The following is a 21,138-nucleotide window of genomic DNA, read 5'->3' as shown; positions in this document are numbered from 1 at the left end:
GGAGGTTGCACGTGCTATTTTGATTCAGATGAATGTTCCAAAGAGTTACTGGTGTGATGCAATTTTGATTGTTGGTCATTTAATTAACCGCATGCATATGCCTTTGCTTTCTGAAAAATCTCCTTTTTCAATTGTTTTTCCCAATAGAGAACCGTTTTCAGTTCCACCCAAAATTTTTGGTTGTGTGTGTTTTGTTCACATATCACATCCTTTGGATAAATTTTCCCCCCGTTCTATTAAGTGTATTTTTCTTGGTTAATCACACACTCAAAAAGGTTTTCAATGTTATGATCCGGTTCTTCACAAACAATTTACAAGTGCGGACGTGACCTTTTTTGAAGACACTCCTTATTATCGAAGTCAATCTGTGTCTATTGAAAACTGTGTTTCGGATGATACTCCTCCTATTCCCTCTTTAGTTCCTTCCACTAGCAATGTTCATCTACATGTTTATCAGCGAAGACATAAGATTCCAGAACATATTGTGGATAGTAGAGTTCCTCCTACAAATATTAGCGGCTCTCCTTTAGTGGAGCCTGAAGCTGGCCCTACGGATGTTCCTTCTTCATCTTCTCCACCAGGGATTCTTCTAGTGGAGATCCCACTCTGCCTTCAGATGACTTACCAATTGCTTTAAGGAAAGGTACTCGTACTTGCACTTTACACTCTAACATTGTTTATCCTGTTTCCAATTTTGTTTCTACATCTCATCTCCCTCCTAGTTTTCGTTGCCTTGCTTTGTCTATGTCTGCCGTTCATATTCCAACCCATCATACCGAAGCTCCTAAAAATTCCTGGCTGGAAAGCCGCTATGGATGTGGAAATGGATGCTTTACATTCTCGTCATACATGGTCTTTAGTCAACTTACCTCCTAGGAAAGATGTGGTCCGCTGTCGGTGGGTGTATACTATTAAGTACCATTCTGATGGTACGATTGAAAGGCTTAAGGCCCGCTTGGTGGCTAAGGGCTATACACAAACATATGGTGTAGATTATTTTGAAACTTTTTCTCCTGTGGCAAGACTTAATTATGTTCGTGTCTTGATATCTTTGGCTGTGAATTATTGGACTCTTTTTCAGCTTGACATAAAAAATGCATTCTTATATGGTGATCTTCAAGAAGTTTACATGGAGCAACCTCCAGGGTATGTTGCTCAGGGGGAGGACAGTGTTCATGTTTGCAGGCTTCATAAAGCGATTTATGGACTCAAACAGTCTCCACGGGCTTGTTTTGAGAAATTTAGCAAGATTGTGGAGTCTTTTGGTTTTGTACAGTGTTATTCTGATCACTCTATGTTTGTTAGACGGCAGGGTGATTCTGTTGTCATTATGGCAATTTATGTTGATGATATTGTTCTTTCAGGCAATGATGTTGATGTAATCCATACAATTAAGGCACACTTACAAAAATCTTTCCAAACCAAAGATTTAGGTGATCTACAATATTTCTTGGGGATTGAAGTGATCCGCAGTAAAAAAGGAGTAAGTTTGTCACAAAGAAAGTATGTGTTAGATCTTTTGACTAAGACTGGCATGCTTGCTTCTGAACCTAGCGACATTCCCATGGATCCTCAGTTGAAGTTAGGACGTGATGATGGTGACTTGTTAAATGATGTCCATCGTTACAGGAGTCTTATTGGGAAATTTATTTATCTTACTGTTACTCGTCCTGATATTTCTTATTCTATTGGTGTTTTGAGTCAATTTATACAATCTCCTAGGAAGGCTCATTGGGATGCAGCAATGAGAGTGCTTCGGTACCTCAAGAGTGCGCCCGGAAAAGGGCTCATCTATCGACGAAATCGGAGTATGGGCTTGGTTGCCTTTTCTGATGCAGATTGGACTGGATCCGTCATTGACCGCTGGTCAACCACAGGTTATTGTACTTTTCTTGGTGGAAATCTTGTGACTTGGAAGAGTAAGAAACAGTCCACCATTGCTCGATCTAGTGTTGAAGCTGAGTATAGGGCTACGGCCCACACCGCTGCTGAATTGATGTGGCGTCGTTCATTGTTAGAGGAAATAGGATTTCCAGTTTCTGCCCCTATGAAAATGTATTGTGATAATCAGGCAGCCACTTACATTGCTAGTAATCCAGTGTTCCATGAGAGAACGAAGCATATAGAGGTAGATTGTCACTTTGTGCGTGATGCAGTGAAGAAGAAGCTTATAACAACTCCTTTTGTGAACTCTACTGACCAACTAGTTGATTTGTTCACCAAAGCTCTGTTCAGACCAAGTTTTCAGTCTATCTGTTGCAAGCTGGGCATGGGAGATTTGTATGCTCCAGCTCGAGGGGGAGTGTTGAAGTATACGTAAATTTGGGAGTTTTATTGTTCACATTACTGTTCACGTGAACAGTATTATGCTATTGTTTTGATTATATTTTCTATTTCTAATGTGGGAATCTTGCTACATAAGTTTTGAGAGTTTTTAGAAAGCATAGTTTCTATTTTGGTGGTAGTTTCTATTTTAAAAACTTTCTATTTTAGGAGTCAGGAAGTTACTAAAGCTGTAATATTTTGTTTCCTTCTTCTAGAGGACAATTACTTGTCTCTCAAGTTGTATTAGATTCATTAGAAGCTATAAATAAAAGTGCTATGTGATTCTAGACTCTTTAGCTAAGAATCACAGGTCTTTTCGACTGGTTCTTCATCTCTCTTCTCTTCTTCTTCTTCTTCTTCTTCTATTTTCTCTGTTCAAGTTCAACTGCTATTTTGATTGTTTAAAGCTTGTTTTCTAACAAAACTAAATAAAACAAAGACAGAATTGAGAAAGGTGATATAGAGGATGATATCTCCCAAAGAATTGAAGTAAGGTGGAGATGAAATGGAGAGGTTCGTCTGAGGTCTTGAGTGATCGATGTATTCCTCTAAAACTCAAAGGAAAATTCTACAGGAGTGTTTGTATGATTAGCTATGATGTATCATGCGGAGTGTTGGGCTGTTAAGAAGCATTATATAGATAAACTTAGTGTAGCACAAATGAGGATGCTAAGATGGAGGAGTGGCAAATCTAGGAAATATAAGTAATGATCATATTAGAGCTAGTCTGAGAAGCTACGAGAAAGTTGTTTGAGGTGGCACAACCACGTTCAATGGAGGCCTGTAAATGCCCTTGTAGGGAGAAGTGATCCAAAATGAAGGAGTTAGAATTAGGGGCACACCTAGGATAACCTAAAAAGAAGTGGTGAGAAAGGATATGCATAGCTTAGGCATTGTATCTAGTATGGCCTCAAACAGAGCGGATTGGAAGGCAAGAATCCATGTAGTCGCACCCCATTTAGTTGGGACACGGCTTTTATACCATCAAACTAGATTTAATCAAATACGATCACCAGAAAATTAGAAAAGAAAAGAAAAGAAAGAAAAAAAAAAAAAAAAGAAGAAGAAGAAGAAGGAAAGGTTTGACTAGGCTGTGTGTAACTCCATCAAAATCTACAGCATGCAGATAAATGTATATGAGGACCAAAGTAACTCCCATCCAAGGGAGCTTTGCAATTGCAGAATTCTTGAGGCAAAAGCTTCTTAATAACATGGAGACTCCAGCTACATTTAGCATCATAAAAGAAAGAATATGAATGGCTGCAGTTTCTAGTGCATATTTAGAAATGGACTTGACCAAAAGATTTATGGCTGCGCAACTATTTCAGCAGCAGCTTCAAAATAGGTGCAGCCATCACTTCAGAATTTCTTACTTCCACAGCATCAGAGTTGTTCACAGAGGCACCAGAGAAAGGAGTTTGAGGGAAAGAGAGATGTTAGTGGGGTTCCAACATACACATAAGTGTTCCACAGTAGGGTTCCCAAAACAGAAATATAATCATATGAAATTTCTACTGGATGCAGAACATATTCTATGTCAGTAATTATTCCACAAACATAATAGAGGTAACAAGTACAAGGCTAAAGATTATACAACTAAAGCAAAACATCCAGCCATTCAAAGAGAACGAACCAAAGAGGCTGCTTCAAGGACGTATGGGGTCATACGTATGCAGCCTTGCCCGTCTCCAGAGAAGAGGGAAGCCGTGACCAAGTATTCAGCAAGTAAGCACTTGACCAACACTAAGAACAACTTTATATGTTGAAATTTCTCAAATTTTGCTAACAAGATTATAAATTTCAGAAAAGGACTTCAAGATAGAACAGAAAGCAAAGCAACTCACCAATGTTATTAAGGAGGCTGATGCCAACATTATGGGCATGTACTAAACCTGCCAAAGTAACACATGGAACACCCATGTACAAAGATTCACAAGTAGTGGTCGTTCCTGCATATGGAAAAGTGTCCAAGCTACACAGAAAATGCAAATCAAGTTTAGGGTTATCATCAGATCAATATATTTGCAATGAAATCAAAAACACTAAGAGAGAAACATATAAGACATAGAATAAATGACTGCAATTATTATATTAACAACCACAGGAATTGTCACAAATGTGCATGAAAGCTGTAACAAATACCAGGGAGAAAGATTTTGTGGCTTTTGAGCAGAAATTCCATGCAGCACCAAGAGAGAATATCTACCCCCCCCGGGGGGCAAAATCAAAACACCAATAACAAAAAATAAATAAAAAACACTTAAACCATAAATTCAGTGACATACAGTGGGTTTTACAAGACATTTGCCCGAGAGACTAACATAACCATCAAATGTTTCACCAAGCTTTTCCTCTTCAAAAGATAAATATTTTAAGACCAACTACTACTATGGCAAGGCAACATGTAAATGTAGAGAACAAGAATCAATTTCTCAGCAGGGACCCTGAAGGTGCATCAATATGCTGGTAGGTGAAAAGTCCCCCTCCACACTTTTTTCAAGTCTGGTGCCATTCTGCAAATATTGAGATACTGCTGAATTGTTCTTATATTCAATTTTGAACCATATGAATAATGTATAGATGAAATATCAGCCAAAGAGCACCACCCATGTAGACCGTGTGATATCACAAAATGCGGGGGGAAAACTGCTGAAACAGGGAAAACATTTGGCCTTCCCTTGTTTCATCATTTTCTAGTTTCTTAACAAAGAACAGAATTAGCAATTCAAATTATCCATAGCAGTATATATTGCATAACATGACAAGGGGGGGGGGATTCTGTTAAAAATCATAGCTTCATGGACACAGAAACTGCTACTTTTTTGGGAAAATTGTGATAGAGTTTGCCTGGTATTTTTTCTTTTCTGAAAAAAAAGAAATACTCATCATATTTTTCTCCACCGTCTTGTAAATAACCAACTTGACAAAGTCCATGCTGGCAAATTTTTAAGTCTTTAGTCCTGTTGAAGGATTAATTATTTGAGTCAGGCAGGTGAAAAGTAATGGGCAATTCTCCCCTTGGCCGTACCTTAAACTTGACGGCAAAGGAGGAAATTTGGGGGCAAGAAGCCATCTGTTCAGTTGCTGAAAAGAATATTCTGGAAGGAGCTTCGAAATTGGCTCAAGCCAACTTCTGGACGTTCCTATGGCTTCTCCAGAGATTGGATATGGGTTTTGAAACATTTTGCAAGCTCTTCCATTTGTGATGTTGTAGGCAAATTGGTGCTCAATGCCTTGGTCTCTCATTTTTGGTAGGATTTGAAGCCTTAGAAGATGGCCTCCAAATCATCTGCTTTGATGTATCAGCTAGATTGCAGTCTCCCTCACAACCCTCAGTTTTGGACAAGGAACATACTTATTGTTGTTCTCCTGTGGTCTAGGCTCCTCTTTATTTCCTTCTAGTAGATCATACCCCCCCCCCCCCTTTTTTTTTCCTTTCTCTTCTTCTCTTTCTTGTTTCCTCCCCTCCGGGGCATTGGTTAATGATTATTTCATTCATCCAAAAATATTCTGGATTCACTATAATAGTGTAGTATGAGGAGCCTTAACCCTGGTATTGGATTGCCAGGTTCATTCTCATTTGTCTGAAGGGCATGTTGCCCCTTGTTTAGTTTCAAGTAATAAAAGCATATACAGTTTCAAAATTTCCAGTACTAAATGATGAAATTCTAGAATATCTTCAAGTAGCTTTAACATAACAGTACTGATTGTTGTCATAGTTACATAAGGCACCTGCCTAGGTCTGCAGTATATGACAACAACTCAACGAGTATATTTAATACCACAATGATAATTTGTTTCATTACAGCAAACAGTAGAAAGCCATCTCAGTGCAAAAATGATATAAATATGCTCATACTGACCATATATGAGAAAAATAATACATAAGATACAGTAAATAATATAAGCATATTCCCCGAAAAAACAATGTAATAAACATAAACCAACATAACCTCGCGAAGTATCAACAAGACACATAGTCTTGGACCCAAAAGCGAGTTTGGATGTCTTGACAACTATCTTGCAGCGCAAGAGCAACTATGTTGGTCAAAGAGCTCAAGGGCAACTATAGTTATTTACATAAAAGACTTTCTACCACTGAAATTCCAAAACAACTTCTATCAATAAACACTAATACAAGTTGCTGAAGAAGGACGAAATAAAACTGAGAGTAACACTTGAAGACGTAAACGCAAACCACCATCAATTTATCCAGTCGATTCAATTTGTAGGCATGAAAGTAAAACGAAGCAGGAAAATAGATTGGTCTTGATTATAACAAAAGGCAACATCACATTTTACCTAATATCCACAAGAGAATAAGCTTGCATATGATCATGGTTGAGAAGAATTAACGGCAGAAGATCAACACGCTGTGATCCCAGTCCCAGCTGCTCCAGAGTTGTAAGAAATCTCTGTCTTACACTATCACAACAGAATGGTTTACACTTCACTACTAGCCTTGAATTTGGAACAGCACAGAGTATCCTTGCCCAAATTTGTAGAACTTTTGGTGTTATCTGGAGAGGGGGGAAGTCTAAAAAGTGATTACCCACATAACACAAAATTTACTACATGTACTAAAACTTGGAATCCAATATTAATATGTTGGTATGATTCTTATTCAAATTAATACCTTCGCAAGATTATTAAAGCTCCCAAAAGTAACAAAACCATTACAAAGAGCAGGGCTTGGAGAAACAGGCCCAGCTTCAGGAGACGGTGTATAGCAGAGGAAGCAGCTAGGCAACCGAACTAGCTCCTCAACATGCCTGCCACAAGATATTGAAAAATTAGCAGATACAATATAACACATACACTTGCCATATGTACATATGATTGGATACACTGATACAGAGCACCCAGAAGGCATGTTCACAGAGGCCTTGCTCGTAGAGCACCGACTGGTGTAGTAGGAGGAACATTACTCTGGGGAATTTTTTCATCTTTTCCATGCAGATTGTAAATTCAAATGCCATCACGCAAGGAATGACCGTGTAAAATAAGAAGGCAACCAATCTGCCCTGCACCTATTGGGGACCCGGGGTATGATCTCTTGTATTCCGTTGCTTGCATTAGTGGGCTGATACCTTTTGCATGTAGGGTTGGCAACAAATTTGAAGCGAGGGTTCTTTCTCTACGATCAATCAGAGAGAGGTCTCAGGAAAAGCAGTATTGTGGACGCAAGGATCTTGCTGCACAACATAAATCTTACTGTTTGCACATTTTGATTTCATTGTTTTCAGTTTCCATTCATGACATAAACCCAAAATCTAGGGTTTAGTAATTCATGCAAACCCCAAATCTAGGGTTTACCTTCAGGATCTTATTCAATTGAACCAGCAGTATATCTAGGGTTGCAATACCCTACGGTTGTAGGTTTAGGGCTGGAATCAAAGGGGAGGGAGGGTGGGGGGAACGTTGCAGCCAAAAGGGGAAGGGATTCGGGTGGAGGATTGGGAGAATTAGGTTTATGGTATGGGAAGGAGGTGGCCTGGTGGGGGAAACTCAGGTTTTAAGATTCTGGAAAATCTTATGCTGCCCCAAGAGAGAAAAGAAGAAGGGGCGGGCATAGTGTCACGCACGAGGCGGCAAAGCGGTAGGCTAATTGCGCCGGCGCCGAGGCGGCGGGTTGGACTCTCTTCCTCTAATCTATCTATCTTATTAATAAAAACTATTCCTCCTCGTCTCCACTACTACAAACCACACATAATAGGTCCTTAGTCCAGGGGGAGGGTTGCTTGTCCCCCGCCGGGTGTCGCCGGGTGGAGGGAGGAGAAGAGATTAGGGTTGGGTTGAGGTGTGGCTTGGTTGCTTTTCTTTTCTTTGTTTGTTTTATTTTAACATTTGATCACTGTGCGTCATTATACATATGTATATGGTTCAAACAATAGATACTTTACAATCGGAATCTAATAGCATTTCAATATTGCCTTCGATTGGCATCTCTCGTGTTTAAAAGAGAAAGCGGCGCCTTTTGCCTAAATGGCGCCCATTGGGCGCTCGAGGGCCGCGCCGGCGCGTTGCGCGCCTTGCCTATGGGCTGGGAATGAAAGGATTTAGGCAACAGCAGCAGGGAAGGTGGGGGAATGCAGCTGCAGGGGACGGGAAGGGGAGATGGAGGCTTGCAATAGGAAGGAGGGGCTGCTTTAGTGAATTAGGGTCAGGGGATTCCTTTTTTTGGCCGCGGCGCGGGGGGTGGGGGGCGGGGGGGTGTTGGCGCAAGCAAGGCCAAATGATATCCTTAGCATACGGCTAGCTAAGTGATATCCTTAGCATACAGCTAGCCTCACATGACCAAATTAGTCATAAAAACCTAATGCTACAAAGTGTTGGTAGATGAAACACAAGATGGGATCAATGACAAGTTAGATTATGGAGATCAACCTTGGAACCAAGAGGTTCTATTTTTAAGCTAAATAGAACAAAGGAATATCTGGTGCATAATTCAGTTATACTAGGTGGTGAAACTTGATGAGAAGGAGATTAGGCAAAGTGAATATTTTAAGGATCTTGTCTCAATCATAAATAATGGTGGTGGCAAGAGCACGATGTTTCCCTAAAAAAATAAAATATGAAGGATGAAGCAAAGAGGTGCATTCAGGATTTCAACATTTAAAATAAGGATATTTTTATAGTACCGTGACTATAGTCCTAAGACCAGCTATGATGTATAGTGCAAAGTGTTAGGTAATTAAGAAGCGTCATGTAGATATACCCAACATGACATAAATGAGGATGTTGAGATGGAAAATGGAAAAACTAGGTAGGATAAAGTAAGGAATGATCATACTAGAGCTGGTTTGGGAGTTGCTCTAATACATGTTAAGCTACGAGAAAATCATTTGAGGTGGCACGGCCATGTTCAATGAACGCCTTTAAATGCCCCAATCCGGAGGAGTGATTTAATCCAGATCAAAAGACAAAGGGTGCAAGCCTAAATTAACCCTAGGAGAAGTGTGACAATATACATGAATGGCTTAAACCTTCATCCAATATGACATTAAATAAAAGTGATTGGAAGGCGTTGATCCATGTAGCTGACTCTATTATTTGGAATAAGGCTGAGTTGTTGTCATTGTAGCTTACCCCATCAGGGAATTGGGATAAGGTCATTGTTGTTGGTGGTGTGTTACAGGTCAAAATGTTGTACATATCTCGCTTCCTTAAGAAACTGAGATGCGTTGCGATTGGATTCTAAAACTCCCCTCACAACCGAAATAGACTAGTTTCAATGAAGTTGGGTCAAAACTCATTCAAAAGGCTGGAAAACAGTAGATGCAGATCCAGCCCTAATTAGAGGGCAAAAAACTTGCTGCCCTGCTCTTAGAAGCCAGGTGACGCCCCAAGGATTGCTGCCCTGTAGCAGTTCAAGCCATTCATACTTAAGTCTTGTTATTTCAGTGTCAGTAATTTTAGTGGCAATTTAGTAATTTTGTCCATCTTAAGTTAGGGAAAACCTATGGAATTTGAAGTAGGTGACATTGATTAGCAATAAAATACGCTAAGGAACAAATCCATATCAAATTTTTAAGGTATTATGGGCTAACCACTCGGGTCAAGAGGCATCTTGTGAGCTGAAGACTACTATGCAGACCAAATACATAGGTTTTGCAGAGTTTAAATCCTGAAGGGTACTTTTGTCACTGTACTGTTACAAGAATATAAGGGGTGTACACTTATATTTTTCTCCTTCTCTTTTTTTCATTTTCCAACCTAGGGAGTATGGTGTTATTTGAATCTCTTAGTGACTGGAATATCTGAAGGAGACATCAATATCTCACATTTGATTCTCTCTTCATCCCCTCTTCTTCTTCCAACCATGACAAAGCTATTTACTTCATTATGCATCACCATAGTCCCATAAGTCATAGCCCCATCTTTACATAACCCACCAAATGGTCTCTCTTCAAGGTGCCAAACATACAAATTCTTGAAATAACAAAGAACACGTATAGACCGTTAGTCTTCTCTTACGTTACATCAATGAACCCAAAGGAAAACTTCAGTTTCTCTTTTCTTGATGAGTAATGACACTAGCTCTATTGCCGATCTATCTAGCAGAAATCCAGTCTAATTTTCTGATTAGTGGAATTCAAAAGGAAGATAGAAAACCCATGCTACTTAATTACTTAGTCTCAGACAATTAATGGAGAAATTTAATAGAGGAACAATATATGCTTGGTCATCATTGTCTTAAAAAGACATATGATGAATACCCAGACCATTGGGGGCCAATCACATAATGGGATAGGTCATGTAACAAATTTGTTCAGAGAAAATCAAACACAAGCAATGTAGAACAGCAAAGATAAAAGTAAAGCTTACTTCTGCTTAGTATCCAAGGGATCAACTAACGAATCAGTAATTCTATAGTCAACAGTGGGCAAACCAGTGGTGTTTGGGTAGCCAATCCAGGTCACCTACAGTAAATGTGATTCACAAGGAGTCAGAAACATAGGCCAGGTTACATAGAAGACAAGTTTCAGTGCAAATTCCCACCCTCCCAACCCTCAAAAGCATACATGTCAAATTTCCCTTTGAGCTTACACAGCCACAAACAAATTTCGTTTTCAATATTCCCCCCTCAGAGACAACCGTACCCGCAAAACTTAATTCTTTTTTTGCAGGGAGGTTAAGGCCTGCAAAGTTTTATTTATTTATTTCACCTTCCAACATTAATGATATAACTTTAAAATAAAAATAAATTAGAAGAAGGATTATGTGACTAGGCAAACTTGAGAAAAGCTGTTCAAATTATGAGCCAAATTTAGGAGAAAGATAAATACCGTCCAGCATCAGAGAACGAAAAAAGACAAGGATTTCAAGTATTTCCATACCTTAATAACAATAGCAAGTAGTAGCCTACCAAACAACCATTGCCAGAATATAGGACAAAAAATGTATCTAATATAAGAGTATATAACATGGAACCCGGATAAAAAGCATATGATAACCTAAAAGTAGTTAGTAGCCAAGGCCAAAGTTTCGGAAACAGTGGCATATGTAGAGAGCACCAAAAGAAAATTTTTAAATTGTTTCTGAACAATTAGCATACAGTTGAACACAAGCTTCACCTCAGTAGAACAAGTCGGCGTATACCAACTCCAAGAGGGCCAGCTGCATGGATCCTAACACAGACAGAAAATTAAACTACAAAAGCAAGGGAAGGTGCATAGAAAATCGACACCATATCTAGGGCATGGACCCTTCTCTGGATCAAGCAAAATCTGCAGAAAACCCATACATTTTGCTATCTAGCTTGAAAGGTGCATCCCTCCACTGGAACTCAAGACCTTACAACAATTCCTCTCATGCAAACCAAGGAAACATCATTTCTTCAAGCTCGTAACTCATTTTAGTGCAAAATTACCTCTATCCCAGAAATCAATCACCCAGGAACACTAGATGACATAAAAAGATGGAAAAAGCAACAACAGGGGTCATCAATATTTATAAAAACACTCTTGAGGAAAAAACTTCCTATCAACAAAATCTAGGGATTGTACTATTGCCTACTCAAATGTTTCTTGTCACCATCTCCTGGCATGACCTTGTGGATTTCATCTAGATGATTCCATTCCCTGTAGTGAGCAACTCATCATGTATAATAATAACCATACCAAGACCCTGCAGTAGTGAGAACCTCATGCACTAGAAATGCCCTTATGTACGTTCAAATACAAAAATTTGTACAAATAGATAGCACTAGAGAAAGTATACAACAAAGTAAAGCATACATTACCAACCTAGGGTCCAAAGCAAAACTACCACTTTGGATGCTCTTTTTACAATATCAGTTCCACTATGTCTGAGGGCCTAAAATGGGGTTTCCCAAAAGTTTCAGGACCTAACTTGGCAGTCTGGAACTCAAAACCCAAACTTCAAACCTTGCTCACCTGCCATGATTATTAAATTCACTACTTGGACATGTGCAAACTATTTAGCAACAACCACCACCAAAGCCTTATCCCAACTAAATGAAGTCAGCTATAAGGATCCTTACTTAAAAAGGTGAAAAGAGAAATGAGAAGCTAGGAATGGAAAATGCAGCTACAAAATAATGGTACGAGGAAACTAAGAGGAAAGAGAAGAGAGAAACCCAGGAAAAATGTAGGTAAATGGTGTCAGTAACATAGATCCTTGTCCGCCAAGAGGCTCAAGCTGGGTCATACTTGGTAAAAGGCTTAAAGCTATGCATCCATTCTTCACAACCTCACATATAGTCATTTAGGCCCGCCCCTGACTTTTCTAGCCCCTTCAATCGGAATTATATGTCTAATCTTTGGGGCATCCTGAGGCCTCCGTTGCACATGACCAAACCACCCCTCAGACCACATTCTCTGAGCTTCGCTGACTAGGGCAACTACCACATTGCTCTAACTATTTAGCCTATTGCATTCAGGGGGCAAAAGAAAGAAACAAAACAGAAAAACAGAAAGAGTTCAATTCAATTTTTTAGTTACACAAAGGGTCTAGGTGTCCACCAAATATGTATAAAGTACTACTTCCTTTGCAAGATCTTCAATTCAAAAGCACCTCAAATCCATGGTGTATGTGGGATTGACTAATTAGACAGATTAATCAAAATAGCGGCAACTAAAATAACGTATTGCAAAGAAATTCGATGATAGATCATACAGTTAAAAATTGTCACCTGAGGCATACCTGGACAGGTGCTGGTCTGCAAGCCATCACTCCTAATCTATTGTTAGCAGTATGACCACTGAGCTCAACCAAGATATCAACTTTATCTTCTCTAACCATCTTTGCGACTTTCTTCTCATCAATCCCATAAATATCTCTCCACAACCCACCCTTTTTCAAAACTTGATCTTTAAATCTAGCAGTTTTTGCATCCGCCTACACAAAAGGACAAAAATTGAGTGAATCATCGTCAATGCAAAACGACCAAGGTACCTCTAAAATGATATTTTCTCAATACAAAGCATTAACTCTTTTCCCCCGAACAATTCATAGATTCAGAGGAAATGATGAGGGAAAATAATGCCATTACACATTATTTAAAGCAATATGACACTTAAATGGTATGAAGGAAGTTCTGAAACAATTGATACCTTCACAACTGCAGAGTACAGGATAACACTGTAATTGGTGTAGTCATGATAGACAAGCGGTGCTTCAATGAAATATGATACTGAATGAGTGAAAAAATCTGGAGAGACATATCCAACAACAAGTGGCCGCTTTGGATCTTTTGGATTGTCCCAAGATGAATACCGTGGATATGACTTCATAAATCGCCTTCCCCAGTCCCTGCATGTAATTCTCAATTCAGACACTTCTCCTAAGAATCTAAATCATTAAAACCTACTCAGTAAACTGCCCACGTTCAGTGAAGAATCACTATGGAGGAAAGCAATTTGGGATGCAATCTAAAACAAAGTATAGATACCTATGTTGAAGGGATCTACACTACATGTTGACCAAAAAAATAATAATAATAATGTTCATTTGATAATCTGAAGCAAATCAACAACTTGAAGAAATACCAAGGCATGCCACTAGCTAAAACATTCCTACAGGTACCTGATAGAACTAAAGAAGGAACATTGCTGGAGACTGTAAAAAAGAAGAGGGATCTCCAGGAGAAGCCTGGTAGAAATGTCATCAACATTTGACAATAATATGGAAAATGTGTATCCATAACAACAGGGATCTCCGGGAGAAGCCTGGTAGAAATGTCATCCACATCTGACAATAATATAGAAAATGTGTATCCATAACAACCTCCACAGGGAGGATTCTAAACCGGAGTGCAGGTGCACATTTTAATTTACAATCTGAAATGGAGTGCACCTCTTAATATTAAAAATTTTAAGTTCAACAATGTGCTTACACGGTTACACCACCTTTTCATTTCTAAATAAAAAGCCTTACTGTAATAACTAAAAAAAAGAAAAAAACTAAAACAAAACAAAACAAAACACACACACACACACACACCCCAACAACAACAACAAAACAAAGCAAAAAAATCAGCTAAGAACTGATGGTACCTATGAGCTTCAAAGAGTGTATCATCATTTCCTTCGTTTATGTAATTCATGGCAAGCAATCGGTTCTGCAAGGAACTCATCGTAAACCACATTTGATTTGAAAGAGAACACAATGAGAAGTTGAGAAAATAGAATTCCAGAGATGAAAATAGAATTCCAGAGAATACACAAGAAAGTTTTGTGAATTCTCATTTAGAAAGAACACAGTTATAAACGAAACATATATACAGATAACATATACGCAAAGAAGGTAGAACATATTGATTTGCAAGATAATAAAAAAACCACTTTTTATCACATAACTCACAAATGAACTAAAACAGCTCAGAAAAAAACCTCCAACTGAAAGAATTCTGAATAAGCTCAGGTTCTTCTTTAAGCAACCACCCCACATATGTCCCCAGTTTAACTAAACAATACAAACTAACATAAAGAAAACACTGAAGTATAAGACTATAGACATGAGGTCTATCATAGAACTTGGCCAGATGATGGAGCCACTGTTGAATTCTAAGCAAGAGCCAAGCATTCAATTCATTCCATCTATGCCAATCAACTGAAATCTATGCTGGAATCTGCAAAATTATGGTTCCACTGCTTGCATAGCTGCATCGACAGTATTGAAAATTTGAATCTTATGCAGGCAATATGTATCTATCTAGCGATGCATAGAAACTCCAGTATGCAACGAACATGTATCAATATCTAGGACAGTCAAGAAATTAGGGCACGCTATGGCCAACTCGATGCTCTATTGTGAACAACAAAGCTGCCATAGGCCTTGCCTAAAATCCATTATTTTTTTTCACCCATCCCAAAAAAACCCCAGTATGCAACATGACATGTATCAAATCTGGCCGTGGGCCCCCCGTGCTCTAGGAACAACAAGCGCCATGCCGCCTAAAATCCATTACAACATGACAAGACAAAGCATGCAGAGATTGGCATGCATTATATAAAAATAAAAAAAAAGTTGAAAAGCAGCGAGATCTGTATGCTATTTGTGAAGTATGAAGATCAAGTAACAAGCTTATTCTCTTGTTACCTGGGATTTAGGCTCCTCTTCGCAGTCTCCTCGGCGGTGGGTGCTCCCCACCGCCCTCTCTTTCTCTCATCTTTGTATATTCTTCTTTTCCCCTTTGGAGCTTTGGCATATTAGTTTATTCATCTAAAAAAAGTTCGAAGATCAAGTAGCAAATGTCTTTACTAACAGCTTTCTTGGAGAGAAATTTCATCCCATTGAGACGAAGTTGGGCATGTGTGATATCTAGGCCCCAACTTCAGGGGGAGTGTTGTGACCGGCGAGAGTGGGGATATTCCCCTCAAACTGGCACTAGCTTGCACTAGCGCAAGTTTTAGAGGAGTCCTAACTGGACTAGGACTTCCACTTTAAGTCCTTTTTAAGTCTTTAGTTATGTTTTCCTAGTCAGTGTTGTACTTGACTTCCTTCTCTGAGTTGGTTCTAGCTTATGTTTGTAAACCTATAAATACCCTATTGGGGTAATGAATATGAAATCAACATTTCTAAGAGCAATCTTCTCTCATCCTCAACAACTTTGAGTTAAAATATTGCAATATATCCTTGATCAGTTGGCCCAGCTACCAATAGCTTTCAATAACATAACGAAATACTTCTTCAAAAAATTTAGCTCAAAGCTCTCTTCATCAACATTTTCTCCAGAAATCCGATCAATCAGTTAGAGAACATTACCAAATTTTCCTAGAGCATCAGCCATAACCACTAATAAAAGAAGTTAAAACATAGTGATTATGCATGCAACACACCACAAAGAATGTGAAGCATAGACCACATTACTTAGCAGGCAAAAACAGGAAAACTAGATGAAATTTTATCGAAGTACATAACTAGAATTTCAAACTGGTCAGTAGTTCACACAATACCTGGCCAGCATTACGAGAATCAGGATCTATCTTAAGGCATTGTTCATATGCTTCAATAGCCTGAGGTATGTTGCCCGCATCTCTATAGAGAACACCTACACACACACCCGATGAATTTAAAATGTGAAATGACAGTGAAAACATAACCCCATAAGTTCAGAGTCTCCATGAGATCTAGTATTACAGACATCAAGAACAAATAGACTCAAATTGAACTTACAACATTCAGATGAAACTTAGTAGACCAACATGAAACATCAAAATCTAATAAAAGAAGAGGAAACAACAGATTAGCTTTCTGAACATCACAACAAGATGAAAAGGCCATGTTACTTGGTAGGAAAAAAGGCCCAGTAAACATGTCTTCGTAACAGTCAAAAAGGGAAAATGCACTTCAGATTTCTGAATCCCAAGTTTACCAAAAAATGAAAGAGTAGAATCACAGTTGGTTTTGTCCCAAGAAATATCAGATGGTAAACCTCAAGAGAACAATGAGATGTCAAAATGTTGGAGGAAAAAGATGAGATCACAAATTGATAAACACAAAGCAATAACCTGATGAAGATGCAATTGATATTACGTTGAACTCCCATGTAGAAGTAACCAATCAGAACAAAAAGGAAACGGTCAACAACTTTTAAGGTTTTGGGATGTAAAAAATGGTGATCTGAGCGAAGAACATGAAGAAGAACTCCCACATGCAGCAGAATAGAAGATATTATGAAGAAGGTGAAATAGATAGACATGGGAGGAGAATAAAAAGAGAATAAAAAAAAGGACCAAAAAGACCCCAAGAAGGGAATCTCAGGATTAGCACTCTTGGGGTCTCAAATTTATTTCCAACATGGGTCTCTCAAATCAATGATGAGGCTGGCCCTTCTTGTGAAATTCCAGCAACTGCTGTAGATCTTCAACAGCAGTAAGGAGACAAATAACCAGCAGGAATGCAGCAATTTGGTCATTGACTCAATTCACATTATAGGGGATGGAAGGGGATGGGGCAATGGAATGGACATCTCAACAATAGGCCAATCCTTACCTCCTAAGGTGACCAAAATTGACTTGGAAAGTGAAATAATTAAGAAAGTAGATTCAAAACCATGGTTTAAAGCAGATACCAAAGCAATATCAGGGGGTACCAATGCATATTCTCTTTTTTTTTTTTTTTTCTGTTTCTGGGTACTGTTTGTCTAACTTGGTATTGTACTGTATTGGGTCATTCGATACGTACCAATACTGCAGATACGTACATCAAATGTTTAGTGAGAGTATAGGGCTGTATCAGTAGTAGCTATCAAGCCGTAGATACACACAGATACAGCTCGACAGCATTTGATAATCAAACTATAATTTTGTTGGGATCAGAGATTAAAAGAGATTTCACACAATACAGTGTCGGAAAAACTTGATCCTATATTCAAATAATGGTTTGTAGTCTCTGTTATATATTTAGGTAAAACTAAGTTGATGCATCAATCTTGAATCTCTTCCTTTCATTATTTTAGTTTCCTAGTCAGTTTGCGTTAACTTGCTAGTCAAGAATTATGTTTTGGCCATTACTTTTTAGTTTTAAATCTGCTTGAGTCTAGTATGTAAATTTATAAGGGTTTACAGACTTGAACATGAATTTGATTGTGAGATCCAGAGAGAGAAAGGAAGGGCGCATAGCCTGGTGCTACGAGAAAGGCGTGGGTGAGAGACCCAAGAGATGGCGGATATTCAATCTAATCCTATCCTTAATACATCCTTGATTGGTTGTCCAAGCAGTGCAGCAGCTAGCCAAGATTTTATAAGACAAAACCAGCTTTGTGCAATTTTGAGTAGGGCTGTTAGTGAGGCTTTAGGATGCTATAGAAGTCTATTCTGGCTGTGACTTTTAAGGAAGGTAAGAAGGATTGATTTGAATTCCAGCCCCAAACAGAAAACTCCTAAAAAAAAGGATCAAAATTATGAGTCATAGGTCAATGGGGAAGGGGGGGATTCTACGGCTTCAATTCAGAGAGAAAGTGCCCCATAGAAGAGACAGTTTTTCTCCAAAAGATGTGAAAGTCTGAGTAGGGAAACCCTACAAAATTTGTAGTCGCAGTTTTAATGGTAGAATCATCCCCAAAACTGAAACTGAAAATAAAACCAGAAAGAGGAAGAATATACGTCCCAGAACTGAATGTTGCCTACTTGTGAATAACCCTCTAGAGTGCTTGCTTGGCCAAAACAAGAGGTTGCTGCCTAGCAGCTTCAAAGCTGCAAAGCTTAGGATAATGGACTCCAACTCCAGCCCTGGACACTCTCCCAGATTGAAAACTGAAACAGCCTTTATGGCATTCTAAGGGAATCAGTATTTTCTCCAAAACAAACTAATGTATTCTTCATACCACGGGGATTTTAAAGGGCTAAACAGCCTACAATTAAAGTATTAATTGGGATGAAATAAAACAGAAAAATAATACCTTGCATGGCTACATAGAGTCCTACCAAAAAGAAACAAGTCCTACCAACTTCCTAAGTATCAGGCTGACAGGCTGCCATTTTCTTTTAAGGAATTTTGTTTTAGAACAAAGGAATAACTTGCATCCTACCTTCTCTAAAGTAATTCTAGAACAGCTAACCCCCCAACCTACCACTTAAGCTACCCCACAACCTACCATTTTATAAGTAACTCTGAAACAATTAGAACTCTCTCCATCTGCAGAGCCTAACCATAGCCTAAAACATTACTAATTTTAAGGATAGCCTTAAATGTTACTAATTATAAGGAAAAAACCTGTATGCCTCAACTTAAATTGACCCACTAATTAAAACTAATTGAACGTGTACCCAATAAATAAACCAATTAAACCTGTTTCAATTGATTAATTTAAAGCCAAAAAAATTCAAACTAATTACGGAATTTCCTTGCATAACTCATGAACCCACGTTTAAGTTGGCTGATTACAAGGGGAACTGAACCAACAAAGTCCCAACCCTATGTTGATTTCTAAGGAAAAAGGTCTTCTCTGGTGCCAGATCTGCAAGTCTACTTTTCTATTTTCTTCTTTGTTTCCAGTTAAATTGATTCCATCCTAAAGATCTGCTACAAGTTCTTCAATTGTCACTCAGTTTTTTCCAAGACCAACATTGAGCATTAAACTTGTTCAAGAAGATCCTGCCTGGGCCCATATCTTTTGTGATCCAGCCATAAATTGGTATTTCACATGCAATAGATGATATCTGAAGTTATAAATAAAAGAGAAGGCTGTAGTTTAACCTCCACTAATGAGATCTTTAAAATTAAAAACAGAAAGAAAAAAAAATGGTTGTTAACCATGTCATTATGAGAGAGTTCCTTTGAGAGACAACAACAGTGAAGCTGTCAGCAGGAGAGCCCTCACCAGCCACATCCCCTCTTCCCACTCTTCTTCCATCACTTCACAGGCTTCTCTTTTGTTGTTCTGTGAGTCGACCTTATTGGACACACGACTGAAGCTTCAGAGGCTGCTGGAAATTGCTGCCAGTCCTGAGAAGATTATCCTATTGGTGCTCCATCAAATGCTGACTGAAGAATTAAGAATACACACTAAGGCTAAAATATTTGGTAATCTAGTGTAGCAGGCTTCAAGCATCTGATCTCCAGATTAGAATCATGGTTTCAGTGCATATACTTCCTGGATACCCTATTTGATTCTAGTTACAGCCTAATCATAGGGTTGAATTTGAGTATAAGCAATAGTTATTAACTTGGTTGTCCTAGATCTTATGAGACCCCCTTCATTGCTTCTGCTTCTACCTTCTTCTTCCTCTTTGGGTAATGAGCGCGAGGGAGGAGAGACAAGTAAATACTTACCACATTTTCATAAGGGACTCTGGCCCTAGAATGCACCAAGAGCCAGCTTCTCGGTGTTACAGCACTGTTGCAAAATTAGGAGGACTCCATGGATTCATTGATCCAACATATTATTTTGTCCACTTCAAAATTTTATATCTATGTGGATTAACAATTGTTAATCCATTTTTTTTATGGTAAAGAAATTGTCTAGACTATTTAAAATACCAAAAAGAAAAGGGCAACTACAGCAATATTTGCAAACCAAGAAAAGAAAAACAAAACTGGACAAAATCACAATAACATGACTTAATGTGGCTATCTCTCCCTCTCCTTTTCAGAAAAAATAACAATAGTAACAATAATTTCTTGGCTTCCTGACAGCACCTAACTCTTACTCCAGATGAATCTCAAGCCCTACCATAGCTTGGTCTGAAACCATTGGTTAGATTCTAAACCAAATAACTACGACTTCTTATTTCTAAGCAAACAAAAGCCATCAGCCTAACAGAATCATTCATTGCAGCTAAAGCTAAATTTTCTCATCAAATGATGTGAATGTAGTACGAATCTGCATGCAAGATATTCTTGCACAAAAAGAACATCATTTCTTTTAAACATTGTCTAGAGTTCCAGTTTATACTTACAACCGGTCATTCACTAGGTGATGGAGAAATATCAATTTTGATTAAAAAATTGCACTCCACAATTCCTGGGAGCACAATCCATCAAAATAAATCTACTTCAAGTTAAATTTAAAAAATTACTCCGGACCTTTTCCAGCATATGATGCTCTTGTTATTAAATCCCAACCAAGAAATACATAAAAGCAACCACTTGGAATAAAGTAACCAACAAGGAAAATCTTGTACTGAGAAGTTATGACAATAACAAAAAGGAAGATTTTGGGTTCAAAGTGAGAAGAGAGTGGTAAAGAAAACCTACCCAAGTTATTGTGTCCTTCCACATATGTGGGGTTTGCTACAATAACCCTCTCAATCATGCTTGCTGCAGCATCCAATTTACCCTGCTTATGAAAACAAAATGTTAACCACCACAACCACTTATAATCAACTCAAATAAAAAAGAATA

General features: G+C 38.5%; 1 protein-coding gene across 5 annotated transcripts in view; it reads right to left on the bottom strand.

Moving 5' to 3' along the window:
* The window catches only part of LOC149027575 (putative UDP-N-acetylglucosamine--peptide N-acetylglucosaminyltransferase SPINDLY), a 41,130-nt gene that overhangs the window by 10,083 nt on the left and 9,909 nt on the right, over positions 1–21,138 (bottom strand). For all 5 annotated transcript variants that reach the window (XM_089163864.1, XM_089163840.1, XM_089163847.1 and 2 more), the window contains 9 exons: positions 20,992–21,073; positions 16,248–16,342; positions 14,346–14,410; positions 13,404–13,602; positions 12,994–13,188; positions 10,654–10,748; positions 6,962–7,097; positions 6,628–6,845; positions 4,170–4,297 (listed from right to left, as the gene is read on the bottom strand). In XM_089163864.1, the coding sequence (XP_089019990.1) occupies positions 4,170–4,297; positions 6,628–6,845; positions 6,962–7,097; positions 10,654–10,748; positions 12,994–13,188; positions 13,404–13,602; positions 14,346–14,410; positions 16,248–16,342; positions 20,992–21,073 (1,213 nt within the window). The remainder of the gene's footprint in view (positions 1–4,169; positions 4,298–6,627; positions 6,846–6,961; positions 7,098–10,653; positions 10,749–12,993; positions 13,189–13,403; positions 13,603–14,345; positions 14,411–16,247; positions 16,343–20,991; positions 21,074–21,138) is intronic.

Source organism: Hakea prostrata, chromosome 1 (genome assembly GCF_041222555.1).
Source record: "Hakea prostrata isolate BN-2017 chromosome 1, UWA_Hpros_2, whole genome shotgun sequence".
NCBI lineage: Eukaryota > Viridiplantae > Streptophyta > Magnoliopsida > Proteales > Proteaceae > Hakea > Hakea prostrata.
This window is presented reverse-complemented; position numbering and strand designations above follow the sequence as displayed.